General features: G+C 42.6%; 1 protein-coding gene across 7 annotated transcripts in view; it reads left to right on the forward strand.

Annotated features, from left to right (window-relative positions):
• The window catches only part of LOC117816393 (ras-related protein Rap-1A-like), a 31,329-nt gene that overhangs the window by 2,621 nt on the left and 12,781 nt on the right, over positions 1–15,927 (forward strand). For 4 of the 7 annotated variants that reach the window (XM_034688662.1, XM_034688631.1, XM_034688679.1 and 1 more), the window contains exons 2-5: positions 10,651–10,739; positions 11,588–11,656; positions 11,948–12,004; positions 13,841–13,981. In XM_034688662.1, coding sequence (XP_034544553.1) covers positions 10,683–10,739; positions 11,588–11,656; positions 11,948–12,004; positions 13,841–13,981 — 324 coding nt within the window. In that variant the 5' untranslated portion in view covers positions 10,651–10,682. Of the gene's footprint in view, positions 1–4,672; positions 4,791–10,645; positions 10,740–11,587; positions 11,657–11,947; positions 12,005–13,840; positions 13,982–15,927 lie in introns of those variants that run through there. The other 3 variants (XM_034688640.1, XM_034688650.1, XM_034688654.1) reach the window with 2 other exon arrangements.

The following is a 15,927-nucleotide window of genomic DNA, read 5'->3' on the forward strand; positions in this document are numbered from 1 at the left end:
TTCACACCTCTTCCCCTCTTATCCCCCTCTGTAAGCAACCTGGCAGTCTGTAGTCTTGAACAGGAACAGAGACTGGAAGAGACTATTTTAGTAAGGTAGCTACTCCTTTTCCATCCTATCAGCATGAGGCCGTCTTGCGCTTTGGAAAGAGGATGTGGTTACAGCAGGTCATGGCCCCAGCACAGATGCATGGGGCTGATGGTGTTTGTCAGTTACAGATCTTTGCCATAATTAAGTCATAGTGGCGGGCTGCAGTTTGGTTCTGACTCACAGGGGCATTTAAGGTTGAAGTCGAGAGATGTAAAACGATGCAACTTAATAAGGAGCCCCCTAAAATCCTGTAAGACATTAAGTCTCTCTTAGGTTGAATTTTGACAGAGAAAATGATGCTGTTTGTCTTCAGAGAGATAAAAAGAAAACTCTCTCGACGTCATATCTTTTCCTTGAACTAATGATACTATAAATTATTGCTCACAAGTCTTGATTTGATTGATTGACTTGATGCAGTTTTACTCATCACACATGAAGATCACCTCTTAAAAAAAATACCCAGCCAAAGCTGCTACCGTTAAAAAGTGCTGGTGGTTAACAGTTTATTTTACAGGCTTGTAAATTCTTCATTTCCTTAGATGTTTCCCTTTCAAGTACCTCGTAATTTGGCACTAATTACAGGTTGATGTAGAGACAGGATGGAATTGGTATACTTCCAATTAATTTTGATGAACTCAACTGCTTGCTAGCCTTTGTGAGGGCACTGTATGTCAGCTGAACATGCGTAAATATTAAACTTCAATCATTCAATTAAACATATGAAGAAGAACATTTCCAGTCGTAGAAATAGAAGTGTTATGTGAATCTTAGAAGTCAGTCGTATGGAAATCTTCAAGTGCAACAACTAAATGAAGTATACGCCAAGCTGAGGTATCATCTCAGCCGGGCTTTCACTTCCAAGTTAGAGTACTTTACAGACTGAAGAAATTTGTTACAGCTAGGAAACCCTAAATTACCCTCCCTGTATGGACAGAAATCAAATAGCCTCACACTACATCATGAACGTGGCCAATTGGTATCATAGAGAGTTATAATGAATAACTCACCATTCAGGAAAAGTTGTGTTTGTAAGCCGGGTCCAAGTTTATTTAGGAACAAGCAATAAAATGTGGAAAAATGATTTTTGTTGTTGAGTTGGATCAGTCTAATTTGAAACAAACAGAAGTTTCTCTAGTTTTTCTGAGAAGGATAAGCGCTCAGTGGAGAAACCCATCCCATCATGCCTTCATACCAGTATTCTCTATGGGTTAGTTGGCTCCTAATGTCCCTCACTACCCAAGATAGATGGAGGCAGATGGGCACTGAACACCAGTATATCGTGCAGCTACATTCATCTGTGTTTTGCTAAGTAAGGCTCACGACACCTCGGGGAAGCTCCGGCATCCCAGATCCATCACCCATCATATCCACAAAGCAGAACCTTTTCATATTACGACGCAACTAGGGCTGAACGATTTTGGAAAATAATCTAAATGCGATTATTTTCCTTAATATTGCGATTGCGATTTAATGTGATTATTTTTTCAAGGTCCTCTTCTCATGTATTTTTCAACAAACACAAGCAATAAATCAATCTGTATTATAATAAACAATATTACATTTATTAGACACAAATTGTTCTTTCTCATAGGGGGGGCTTATGTTAAGATAAAGGCAAATGAAGCATGAATTAATATGAAAGCCAGTTTATTTATCTACTTGAATTACAGTTGTAAACTTTCTAAATACTTTGACTTGCAGTCCTGTAAGCGTTCACCACAACTAATTAACACAATTCTGCTTAACAAGTGATTTAAGTTTAAAGCATGTTTCGATGTGAATCAGCTGACTGAAGGTGGAGACAGGCCTCTCTTTTTTTCTCCGATGCCGTACTGATTCTGACCCGGTTGCGCTCTTGGCTGACACCTGACCATGTAAACATGCTATTTTTTCTCAATAAGAACCAGTAGACAGAAAACTGGACACTGAGTCTGAAATATGATTCTGTTCAGTTGTCTTGTTGCAGTAAATCCACATGTTGTCTGGGTCTTCACTGACTCTGCGTCTACGGAGATTATTTATAAGCCTGCTCCACATGTCGATATTCAGCGTGTTGATTATTTTGTACGCCTCAATATAATTGATTCTTCTGCTGAGGCCATTTTAAAGATGTCAACAACAAAACAACAAATCAAAACTTAGCGTGGCTGAAGTTGTTTTCTTCATCCCCCGCTCGCATGCGTCTCGTTCTTCGGAGATTTTTGGCTTCTGGTTTCAATTCTTACACAACTATCTGTCTGTCTGTCTGTCTGTCTGTCTGTCTGTCTGTCTGTCTGTCTATCTATCTATCTATCTATCTATCTATCTATCTATCTATCTATCTATCTATCTATCTATCTATCTATCTATCTATCTATCTATCTATCTATCTATCTATCTATCTATCTATCTATCTATCTATCTATCTACCAAGTACTAACATCGTCAACATTTCACTCTTTTAACACTTTTGCTTTTGTAATATCTTATGTTAAATAATCTAGCCTGCAAAGAAAGTCAAAAGAAAACATTCTTCATGTGACCACTATATCTGATTCTCTTGATTCAAATAAAAATGCCATGAACGCAAAATATAGGTCTGCATTGCACTATTACGACGGTCCCTGAATGCACCTGCAGTAACAGGCGCTCTGGACCTCTGGACAGACAGACAGTCAGCTCACGGCACTCTTTGATGACAAGGAGTTGATCAAACTTACTAAATGTGTCTGATGTATCACCAAACTGGATTAAATCAAGCTCTAGATGCAGAGCTTTTTACGGTGAGAGCGGCAAAGACGTCAAATATTAAACAGACGTCCCCCGGTTGTGTTTTTGTCACTAACGCACACCGGGGGGTAAAAATCCTCAATGAAGATGAGGAGACTGGTTCACACAGCACACCTGCTGCAGGTAGAGACCAAGCTAACACTGCGCCCCCCCAATAATAACTCAGCCAGTCGCAGGAATGCATAGCTTTAATTTCTTAAGATTAGACGCACAGCGGGGAAAATATGAACTCTTAATGTCCGACGGTCCTTCTTAAGTTTTCATCTGAGTTTGTATTATCAGTGATGCACTTAAGCTCGTCATAGTCTCCTTTTCGTCTTGAAAAACCGAGTTGTTGATAAACATTTATCGTATCGTTGTGCTGTGATGTGTGTATGTGAGCGCACGTGTTTGTGTGTCTGTGTGCGCATGGAGCGGAACGCTGCCATGCAATACAGAGAGCAGATGAGCATAATGACATCCTGTCATGTAAATAAGATCAATAACATAAGGATATTTAGTCTGTTTAATAAAAGAACAAGTTTAAGACCTGATCTATAAGAGAAGTAACCCTGAATACTTCTGCTGTGATCTGGCGATATGTAGAAAATAAAATTTACTGAACTTCCAAGGGGGGCGGGGGCCGCTGTTGAGGGGGCGCCCCGCCCCCCCTGTATAATGGTAGGGGAAACACTGACGATAAATACAACGTGGGGGAGGAGAGGAGGAGGATAAATGTTGATTCAGTGATAACAGAAGGAAAACCTTGGTCACATGACTCCAGCTGTCCGGCGGTCCTGCGTGCTGCGCTCTGGAAACATAACCGGTAGGTGTTGACGGACAAGAGAGCACGGAGTTGGACCGTAGCTTATCGGATACGGGCCGGACACGGACCTGGTGGAAGTCCCGTGTTAGGACAAGAATTCTGTTTGGGCAAGAGAACCTGCCGGGCTCTGCTGTATGCTTTTCCTCCCACATTCCCCCACCCTAATGACAGATGCGAGGACAGGAGGGAGAGAAAAAAGAAAAGTAGAGTTTATGTATTCTTTCTTGGCCCTTGCCTCAACCTTCCACCCAATTTTTATGAAAATCTGGCACCTAGTGTCAACAAACTAACAAAAGGCACCAAAACATAACCTCCCTGTTGGAGGTGGTGAATTCATCAGTTAATTTGAATATGAAAGAAATAAAAGCATTAGATTACGCAATATTTCTGTAGCTGTCCCTAAATGCAACATAACTAACTGATCTAGTCTCTGAATTCCCCCTTCAACAGGCTCCAGACAGAGCGCTTGTTTCAGAAGATTTGGAACAAATTAGCTGTAAAAGAAAAAATGAGTAAAAGTGTCACTACACTTCTTGTCTTCTACCCTAAAGCAGTTTCCCTGACAGGTCTTCTGCTGGCGGTAGTTTCTGGGTTTCCCCCCTGAAGTTAGTGGTTATCTTGCTTTGATCAGTCTGAAGAAGTGATGTGAGCTTGCGGTCGTAGTGGAGGAGGTAATGAGTAACAAGGAGCCTAAAAAACAACTACTATCTCACCCTAAACCTCGACTGTAAGCCTTTTTCTTATCACTCTACCTCCAGTACGTGTCATGAAGGTCAGCGAGCATGCACATGAGAAGAAAATGACACGGGTGTGTAACGCGCTACCAGCTTTACCAGCGGATGTGTGCAAGTTTTCAACATCCGCAATAGATGGGAGATGCATAGGGCAGCTGTCAATCACACCGCCCTGCTGAGTCAGGCGTTTTGACAGCTTCACTGTCAGATTAGCCTCACTAGACGAGGAAGTAGTCCATTCTGTGCGCTGGAGTTCAGCTGCTCTCTAATTTCAGTGTCCTCTAGTGTGGGACGCTTACTCCATCCAGACACTTTGCTGCAAATTCCTGCAACCAACCAACGCCGCGTCCAACTACCAGCCCTAGATGGATACATACCTTTGGCTGTAGAGGGTGAGTGATGCGGTGATGTCATGGTGTTTTCTGTGGCATGTGGCGTTCCCTCGCTCCTTATTTGCTGGGGTTACTACGAGCGCGGAGTAACAGCAGTGGAGTGTTTGTTTTGTTGGGAGTGACAGTGTGTTGTGGATGGAAGTGGAAACAGAGACAGAGGTTTGGTTTTAAACACAGATATCCTTAAATGGCCCTGCATATGTGTGTGTGTGTGTTTGTGTGTAAGTGTGTAGGCAGGCAGGAGAAGTGCTGTGTGTTTTCAAAAAAGTTTAGTAGATTAAATGTCAGAACACGAGCATGCTTCTCAGGTTCATTGAAAAGGTTACACTCTTTTTGTGGAAAATGAGATAACAAAGGAGATCAAAGCAGAGAGATGTTGTTCACTGATTTGAATATTGAGCAGAATTAGTTGAGCTTTCATCAGTGAGGTCACTTGAGCTGATGAGGGTTGTGTTTGTGTTCTGGGAGGCATCAAGCACAACTCTGTCTTCTTAGAATAATGAATTTACACAGAGAAGCTCGGAAACATTGTTCTTAAACTCCCTACCCGGACACCCTATAATCCTGTATCTTTAACTGTTTTAATGTTCAGTCATGCAGTTTAACTACTGACTGACATTGTATGAAAATATTGACATGCCTCAGTGTGGAGAAATGATTTTGAATAGGGATGCAACGAAATGAAAATTCTTGGCCAAAACCGAAAATGAGGAAACCAAGGCCGAAAACCGAAACACTGTAAGAAATGATTATGCCATTTATTAGTACTATTGCATTTATGGCTATGACTGTGTTTACTAACCTCACTAAAATCAAGGATCTCACGGAACATATCAGACAACGAGGGTGCATGCCCCTCATCTGGTTCAGAGAGACAAATCCTTTTTTCTGCACTCTGTTCTCCGGCTCCAAGCAGGTTCTCTGCATCCATTGAGGCCCGGATCATGTACAGTAGCGATGAAGTGCAGAGGATCCCAATAGATCTCAGTGAAACGTGTGTTGACAGACTCTAAGAGTGTACTTTTCATTGTTTTCAGTCCATCTCAACCTCTTTGCTTCGAAGACGCTTTAGTGCTACAATTAAAGGAATAATGGATGCAGACATGTTGGACCTTATCCAGACAAGCGTGTACTGGCCGCGGTTTTTGCCTGCGTCATCACAACATTCATGTTTCGGCCGTGTTGTTTCTGTGGTAAAAATCTTTATAAATTAAAAAGAACATTTTCAATGGCCAAGTTTTCGGTGCATCCCGAATTTTGAAGCTATAAAGCTAACCCGGGACTTCCACCAGATCCGTCTCCGATCCACTGCGGTCCGGCTCTCTCATCCGTCAACATCTATCGGTTGTGTTTTCAGAACGCAGCATGGAGCAGGACTGCAGGACAGCTGGAGTCATGTGACCGAGGTTTTCCCGCTGTAATCACCGAATCAATGATCATCCTCCTCCTCTCCTCATCCATGTTGTCTTTATCGTCCTCTGAAGGCCTCTGACCTGTCCACTCCAGGCCTGGCCCCGCTCATTATGACAGTTTTTTGTTGTAGTTAAGTGAAATACGATCTGGTGATAACAGAGTCTTTTTCATTCTGAAAATTAACCGGATGTTTTAAGTCCTGCGTATCTGATCCGAAGGGCTCCAACCTGCCGTATCAGAGACACATCCGGGACGCAACGGAGCAGATCCAGTGGAAGTTAACACATTGACTAGAATAGAAACCTATCAGATTCGGTACAGTGATGTATCAGAGACGGACCGGACATGGATCTGGTGGAATTTGGCTGTAAGAGGGTTTGACAGTGGTTGATTTCTTATGTTATCTAACTTCAGCTGTTTGACTTCTCCACATAAACTAAGACAGGTGTTTCAAACAGGCAGAGTCACAAAGCACCCAATTTATAACCTTCCTTACAATATTTAGCAGTATATTGAATCTAAAACCAGACCTCTAAATGTATCAACATATTATTGCCCATACACAGCCTCAGTCTGTATCTGATGGCTTAAGTTGAGCTTCATTGTGGGTTTTGCAAATGGTCTGCCAATCTAAATGCACATGGATCACACACAGGAGGGGACATGGAGGAAAACAGAAAAACGACTAACATCGAAGAAAGCAAATCATTGTCAAGTCCCGACGTTGATGATTTATGTAAAAGTTGTACTCTGTGTAAACGTTCATTAGCCAAATGAGTATTTCCCTGGTTTTACTGAGCATCCGGAGAGGGAAGCTCATCAGTTCATGTGATAAATGTGTTTGCTGCTTAGGTGGCTGTCGCCCATATTTCTGTTTTATGCTGCCTGGTAGCTTGATGCTAGACTTTTGGAAACATAGAGAAAGTCCAATCCCAGGACTGAACAAAGGCTGAGGCACAAACACAAAGGGTATTAATATGACTCTTGTTGGCTTTGTTTACTGAAAATAGTGTGTAGCTATTGTAAAAAGGTAACTATACAAATGTAGGTGAGAAATATGCAAATCTGTCAATATACTCTGCTTTAGTTTAGGTATTCTTCAGTTTTACCTTATAACAGGAAACCAAACTCAATCAATTATTATGTATATAGTGCCAAATCACAATCTCAATCTCAAGAGGCTTTTACAAACAGAGAAGACTGTACTTTATGTTAAATTATTTACAGAGACCCAACATCAAGACAGGATAAGATCCAGTCCCCTTTTATAGACAGGACTTGATCTTATCTCATCTTAATCCACCATGAGCATTGCATCTTGCAGTACTCAGCAAGTTACAGCAGCGATGACAAACTTCCTTTAACAGGCAGAAACCTCGAGTAGAACCAGACTCGTGTTAGACAGCCATCTGCCTTGACTAAGTTGAGGTTGGAAAGAGGGATACAGGAGAATAAGAGAGAGAGTGATGATAGTGATGAGTGAAACTACTTTTTGATTGGAGGAAATCTGCTCTTTCTTTACAGTTTACTGCTTACTAAAATGAGAGCTGAATTTTCTTCAACTGATCCAGTGTGTTAGAAAATAAACAAGGCACACTGTCGTCTAGTTAAGAAGGCTCACACATAGATTGGAAACTGGCCTTCTTGTAGAAAACGTTTGATGCAACCTTTAAGATTTTTAAGGGTGGAAAAACTGAAGGAATTTGACTTCACGTCCTCCATGAAAACCCCGGAAGCTGTCACATGATAATAATCAAACTGTCACAAAGCATTTCTGACATTATCTGTCTTAGCAGGGGTCAGCCCACCACGTTCATACGAGAACCATGACGTGTGGATAGCTGACAAGTGAGGCCTTGCCTAAATCTAAGTGTGACATTGCCTCTCTGACATCTTACATGTGACACCGTGCATGCACTTGACTTTTCACTCGAATGTTTACGTGAGAGCGGCATCGGGGACTGTTTGCGAACCCTCGTGCAGCTCGGTTCTTTTATTTTCCCTCCCATCGGACTCCTCCCTAATCTTGCTTGGAGGACTTGTGTGTAGAGGATTAGTGAGTATGAATTATTCACACTCCAGGCTTCATGTCCCACATGGTCACTGCTTGTTTTTGAAGTTGGAGGTCCTTAGTCCAGTCTGCCCCCCCTGAGTATTTAGATGGCGTGTACTGTAAAAAGAACAGTGTAGGAGGGGAGCATTTGCTTCCTTGGATGGCAGTGAATTGACTTTTAATGGTTGTTAAAAGGACTGAGCTATAGCATCTTCCTCAAGACTTTATCACCACATAAGACACTTTTTCACTCAGATTTGATGCCAAGTAGTGCCCCTTTCATCCCATGACTCCAAAGTTGGATCCTCTGACATTGACTTCATTTCTTAAAGCTGGAGGTTGCCACTTTGGTTGGCATAAAAGTAGCAAAAATTATGAGTTTGACACGAGCAGCAACCTCTGGTCTCAAAACATAAAGCCCTTGCAGAAGTGTTAATAAACTTCAGTTCATCATAGATCTTTGGAAATGTTAGCAATCAATTATCAATGAATCTTTACAGAAAACCTATACTGAATGCGTTTTTTCTACAGCAACACATTGTATTGAAGAGCTCCGGATCTTATAAATGTGTACAAAATGTTAAACCTGCTGAATTTCAACGTTTGGAGAGAGCTCATAAAAATAATCTCCGCTAACATCATATCAAGTGAAGGCTCGGACTGCAACAAGTGGACTTTCTGCAACAAGGGAACTGATCAGAAAGATATTTCAGACTCTGTGTCCAGTTCTCTGCCTCCTCGTTCTTATTGAGAAAAATAAGCATGTGTACCTGATCAGATGCCAGCCGGGAGCGCAACCGGGTCAGGGCATTAGAAAATACGCTCAGATGGCTGTGATGTAACCACAGTATAAAATATGGACGTAGTATCCGTGGCGTCACCCGTCTGTTTCTGAAGCCCTATTTTGAGGCCAATCGGTGGCAGCAGCCATATTGCTGCTGTCGAGCGATTGTGACTTAAAGAGGCGGGCTTTGAGCCTCCTAGCCAACAGCTACAGTGTTCCCGCCTGTCAATCAAGTCAGCTGTGTCTCTCATTGGAAGACTCGTAATCTCAATATCTACGAAATTGCCGCGGTTAAAGACACAGTTAACCCCATCTTTGGATACAAAGATGGGGTTAACTGTGTTAAGTTTCCAACCTTTATGTCCGTGAAGAGAAAGGTTGGAAACACTCCTGGAGACCGGACGCACAGCTGCAGCTCCCAGCTCCCAGCTCCCAGCATTTCCGCTGTGCGCAACACCTTCAGTCATCTGATTCACATTGAAACATGCTATAAATGTAAAACTTCAAAATTGAAAACAAAATTGCAGGTTTGGAGTAAGTTCTTAACAATCAATTAATCGATACATGATTAATGGTTAACATCCCTAGTTTTAAAATATAAACGTGTGTATGTAGCCTCAGGAAGCCAGATAATTGAACAGTAGAAGAGCTGGAATTTGAGTTCTTTGGTGTTTTAAAGCAAACAGATATCATTATTGTTGTCTAGTTATTTTGGTCTTAACAATAAATTAGCAAATCTATGCACCTCTAAACTGAAGGCTTCAATGTCCCTGTACATGCTCAGATTATAATTCTTCTCTTGGTACTTGTTACGCTCCTGACTTTTGATGATTTTCACAAGAAAGCCAACCATTAGACACTTTCCGTTAAAAACTCTGTTTGATTTGAAGCAGGAAACCAGAGAACCAGAAATCCCTCCCCTCACCCCGCCACAGCTAAACCTCCGTGTAGCCGTCTCATCAGCCCTGTAGCCCAACTTGTAGTGACCCAGTTGGCTAACCCAACCGACTTTACGGCACATTGTGTGCCAGTGCTTCGAAGCCTCTTCGTCCCTTAAAGGGATATTCCAGTGATTTCACAATACCCCCCCTCCATCGCAGTTTCCACTTCCCTCAGCTGTTTTCTGTTATCAGCTGAAAAAGACTGACTCCATTTCTCTGTTTTACAACAGCAGTAATGAGTGAGCGTCTCAAACATCTGACAGCAGGGTGTGTTTTGGTGTGTGAAGGCCAGATGATTGTGTCACTAGGAGGAATATCTGCCAACTCCACGTATCCTCTCCCCTTCAGTTCCCCCCACATTCACACTCACACACCACAGCTGGTTTGTGTTAGAGAGGGGTCACATACTCTTCACCTCCTCCACCCTGAAGCAGCTCCTCTTATGGGTGTTCCCTCCATTGTTGTGCTTCTTCTTGTCCATAACCTCCAGGAATGACTAGAATCCTTCCTTTCTGGAGTGGAAAATCTCAGAGAGCAGTCTGGGAAACTACCTTTTGTTTGGCTCTGGAAAAAAAAAGTTAGATCTTGTTCGTTTTTCTTGACTTTGATTTTTTAAACTTTTCTCATTTTGTCTGTCTTATTTTGCTTCTCCTCATTTGTCCAGTGCAGATTGTTGGGCTGTCCGGTGAAGCAAACCCGCCATGCGTGAATACAAGCTAGTGGTGTTAGGCTCTGGAGGTGTGGGCAAGTCCGCTCTGGTGAGTATCCCCTCCTGAACTCCTTCCTGCCCCCACCCCAACTGCTAACTCTTTAACACCTCCGCCGTGTGTTTCCTCCAGACTCTGTTGGACATTTAAAGAGCAAGAAGCTCAGTTTGCTCCAAAGTCTTTGAAGTAAAAAAATGAAACTGTTCTTTTAACCATTTTAACTGCAGCATCTTTTTTTTCTTTTTCTTTGTGTGTTTAAAGACATCATGCTATTATTTTTCAGGAAATTAGGAGCAGGCCTGTTTGTCTTGAGTTACTATTTATTTGCATGCCATTGCTTCTTGATGTGGGAATCACCTAAACATACAAAAAGTCATTGCACTGATTGAAAACTTCAGCCCATGTTCTCCTTTTTTTGTTGATTGATGAGAAACAGAAGAAGAAGAAGAAACACTTCTCCATGTGCTGTTTTGATAATCCAGTGTTTTCACGGGGTCATAAACGTCTATGGGATGTTACGTGCCCGCTAAGCTAATTTCTGCCAGGTGTCGAAGTCAGGTTAATCCCTCAAACTGGCATGCTGACATGTTTACACCTTTAAGATATAATCAGTTGAACTCCTCTAACCCTAATGTAAACCTACCATTTAGCATGCTCCTCAAAATAGCTTTGTCCTAACTTAGACTCGTTATTTCCTTTTTCATGTGACCTTAAAAAACAATCAGTCTGCATCCTGACTGGCATCCTAAATAACCTTCACGTCCTACAGAGCTGTTGTGGTAACACATCAAGGAAACATGGCACTTCGGCCATATTTGCCACTCAGGATGTTTTTGTTCTTGTGGCACGGAGGTCACATTGAGCTGACGTGCGCTTGCTGTGTGTCTCTTCTCTTGCAGACAGTTCAGTTTGTACAGGGAATCTTTGTGGAAAAATATGACCCTACAATAGAAGACTCGTACAGAAAGGTGAGTGTCCCTCGAGGGGGGAGAGGGAGAGACTGAGTGGGGGAGAGGAATGAGCTGATTGTTAGCAGCTGCTCTGCAGGTTCACGTCATGATATTGTGCTCTTGTTTTTTCTCCTCTCCCTCTTTTTCTGTTGTTTTTCTCTTTATCCTCCATTTTCTCTCTCTACATATATTCTCCTCTTCTTCCCTCTGTGTTTTTTATTTCTCCTGACTCTTATTGTCTGCACTATTAGAAACATTATGTACCGGCTCTACACTATCTAACCTGTTGCCCTTTTCTTTCTCTTACAGCAAGTGGAGGTAGATGGGCAGCAATGTATGCTTGAAATTCTCGACACAGCAGGCACAGTAAGTGAACTCCACACCACTGAAATCTCTGTTGAGGCCCTGTTTTGCTGTTTATAAGGACCCCTGAGTCGCTGTATTGAACACTGACATTTAGGTTGTAATGCTGCATGGTCAGGCAGGTCAGTCCCCCCCTTTGGTCCAGACCGAAAAGTCTTGGCACATATTTCCCCCTTGGGGTTGACATTTGTGCCTTTTGAATGAAACGTCTAGACAACTCTTAGATTGATTGCTCCGATATGTGGTGCAAATATTCCTGCTCTTGTTAAATGATCAATTCATAATGTAAGTGATCCCTTGACACTTGATCTTGTGTCATCATCAGTTAAAACCAAAACCTGCTCAATATATCGTTCAGCAGATATCATCAGGCCTGTATGGGCTTTTCACGAACAGTGTGACATGCAGCATTATTATGATTGTTTGCAGAACATTAATGCTGGAAACAATGTTCCAGGGGGATTCAAATGGTGTCAACACATACTTGTTGCAAAATGTACGCACAAACCAGGTTGAACAGGTGTGATTACACTCTAGTTGACTATTACAACATTGGCGGCCACATTAGAATCTGTACATTTCTAGGATGCTGTTAAAGCCTATTGGTTACAGCGTGCACCCATGTACACAGTCATATGCTGGTTTTGAAACCGCCTACTGTACTAGTAGTACGAACTGATTTGGACAAAATTCAGTATGTAGCATGTGAACAAGAGCAAAATCTTTAGTATGCCACCCGGATGTCGTACTGATACTGAAAAAAATCTCAGACCAGTCTCACTCACGTACTTTTTCCCACAATGCAAAGCGCTAATGTGATGCTTCTTCTTTTGTATTCTTTTGACGGGGGCACTCAGTTTTTAGGTTCTGTAAAAATCATTGAATTGGATATAAACCACTTCTTAACTTTTGAAATCATATATGGACGCTAAAGAAGCAGTTTCATGATAAGCTTGGCCGTTGTTTACTTCCGCTTTCCGAAACCGGAAATCCAGCGACACCTGACCCACTATCCTGCAGAACAGATCCAACAGAACAGTCATACTACAGACTACCTTCAAATGCAGTATGCAGTATGCAGTAACTACTGCCTACTACATCCTACATAGTAGGTACTATGTAGCAGGCGGTTTTGAAAACAGTCTGCTACAGGCTCGATGGCAGTCACTGGTTCGACTCCCAAGTATGTCCCTGTTATACTGCATACTATCCTCACGTTCTGTCTCTCTTCAAGTGTCCTATTCAATAAAGGCAAAATGACACAAAAATGTTAAAAATAAAATGAATCTGTAGATTTTTCCTGCCAAAATTCTGAATCCATGTCAGCCTAAAGATTCTAACTTGAGTCAGTCTCTGGTTGGAATTTAAAAGTCTGGTGAAAACTTGTCTTTGATATGATATTTCAGCTATATAGTGTTAAGTAATATTATACCTACTAAACACCAGCATGTTGGCACACGGCTCCAGACCCTGCATAGTCTCAGCATGGTCGGCTGCAGACTTTGAGTCTGCTTGGTGCTCCAGGAATAGCTTTCGTTTAGTTTCTGAAACAAGCATACCATAGTGTGTTTGGACTGGATGCATGCTGATGGTGCACAAGCAACATTCATGCTCACACGTGTTTCTAGTGCGAAAAATCAAAGGGTGCTGACAGTCCTCCCACACGGCTCAGGGGTGTGAGTACTGTTGATAACTGCTTTTCCACTGTGCTTTATTTACATGTGTGGATACAAAACGCTTTGACTTGATAAGGATGTTTTAATATTACTCTATAACTATTAATCAAACTTCAGAGAGCATATACAGAGCCTTTTCTTCTTCTTTCTTCCCGCTGTGTAGGAGCAGTTCACAGCAATGAGGGACTTGTACATGAAGAATGGCCAAGGCTTCGCCCTGGTATACTCCATCACAGCACAGTCCACCTTTAACGACCTGCAGGACCTGAGAGAACAGATTCTACGAGTAAAGGACACAGAGGATGTGAGTAAACCGTCGGCACACTCAAGTTTCATACTTCTTTTCTTCTTCATGGGGTTGAATGGGTTGTTAGAGACACACTCAGTTGAAAGTAGTACAGATAGGTTATAACCGCCTGGTGTTCTCAGCCGCCTACATTGTTCAGAACCAGATTGCACTGTTGCTATGGATACCATTCAACACTGTATTCACTGGATCTTATACCACAAATGATTATTACCTCGACATAACGCAGATGGTGTCACGCTGTTATTCTTGTGTTGTCCGTAGAATAAAAACAATGAGTGAGCACTCGGAGAGACTTGTTTACTCTTCGTAACCTAGCATTAGCTGTCATTAGCGTCGAGCAGGTCCCCGCGGTTTGATTACTTCATCTGTGTTTATCACGGACACAGAGCCACAGCCCAAACTGAAGAGTCTAGTAAAACCAAGAGGAATTTCTTTGTCCGTCAGATTTTCAACGCTTATTCTTGCTTCCTGTTCATCCAGTGTGGTTTTCCCCTCGTGCACTGCCCTTCAGCTTGGATCAGTGACAGCACAAATAAATATCGGATGTGTCATCTTGTTAGCTCGCTGTTTGTCAAAAGCACATTTCCATATTTCTGTATCTCTGGTCAGACTGTGAGGCTGTCGAGTGAGTAAGCCCTCCATCCCCTCTCTGGTTGGGGCAGATAGTACGTCAGCAGGATCCAAGATGCCCTTTTTTGGTGATCTCTGGAGGGAATGAATGTTACCATAACCCTCTCTCTCTGTCTCTCTCCCTCTTTCATTCTCTCTCTTTCTGTTCCCTGTCAACCATCTAATGATCCCCTCTGCAGCCTGGCATGGAAGCGTTTTGTACCCATCTCTCTCTTGCCCCCCTCTTCTGTCTTTTATCTGTGCCAGTATTCTCCTGTGCTTTTTGTTTTGACTGGCCTTTTCATCGCCTGTTGCCTCCTCTCTTCCATGGCTGGCCCTGCGGTCTTGCTGTGGTCTGGCACTCCGTGTGGGTGATTGGACTGTCAGGGATGATGTGTAAAGAAAGCCTCAGCTCATCAAAAGCACACAGGATTTTGAGGCTGTGGTACTTCATTAGAGCCTCTGCGGCGAGGGAGCTGAGGTTAGCCTCAGGCTATCAGATGGATCGGTGGCTCCTTTAACGTGCTAGAAAAACACTTACTGCCCTTTTCCTCTCAAAATGTGTTCCCTCTCACCGACTTTACGTTCACCACTATCTGGCCATTACCCCTTCTCCGTCAGCTATCAGTCTTTTAGTGATTCAAGCCTTTACCTCTGATGGTCGTGACATCTGTTTATCTTCCTTAGCCTCATGCAGGAATGCTCAACCAAAGGAAATGCTTAAAATGTCCTTTTTTTTTCATGCACGAGGACTTATTTCTTATTCCGAGAAAGCCTTCTCTAAGCGATTGCAAACATTGTAGTTGCAGCTACAGCTGTTCTCATTCTCAGCTCTTCCACGCACCATTTGCTGCAAAGCTGGCAGAATGTACAGACCTACTTACAATTGCCAAGCTCATTAAGACTATGTATTGAGCACAGTAGGGCCAAAATTCCACAGCCCTTAAAAAAAGTGGTTAAGAGTGAAGCATAAAGTAAGTGAGCAGTCAATGGTGTATTAAAAGCTCACTTCCCGTACTTCCTTCCACATTTCTTATGTAAGAGAGGTCTTATGACTTTTCTGGGCTGTCTACGTCTCTGATTGTGTGACTTGGATGTTACTAACAACTGACTCCATGTTTGTGACTCACTGCTCCATTTGCAGCGCCTGGCTCCATTCATTTACTCTATACTCCCCCTGTTCTGTGCTCCCAACAATCCAGTCTCCAGCATGCCAGTGTGGGCGGGACAGGACCTGTCTGTAGCATGTTAACAGAGTCTGAACAGATTCTCTGTGGGCTGCATGGATTCTACAAGTAGGCTAATGCTGCCTTGTGTGCTGCTGACACTGG

The sequence above is a fragment of the Notolabrus celidotus genome, chromosome 1, assembly GCF_009762535.1.
Source record: "Notolabrus celidotus isolate fNotCel1 chromosome 1, fNotCel1.pri, whole genome shotgun sequence".
Taxonomy (NCBI): Eukaryota; Metazoa; Chordata; class Actinopteri; order Labriformes; family Labridae; genus Notolabrus; species Notolabrus celidotus.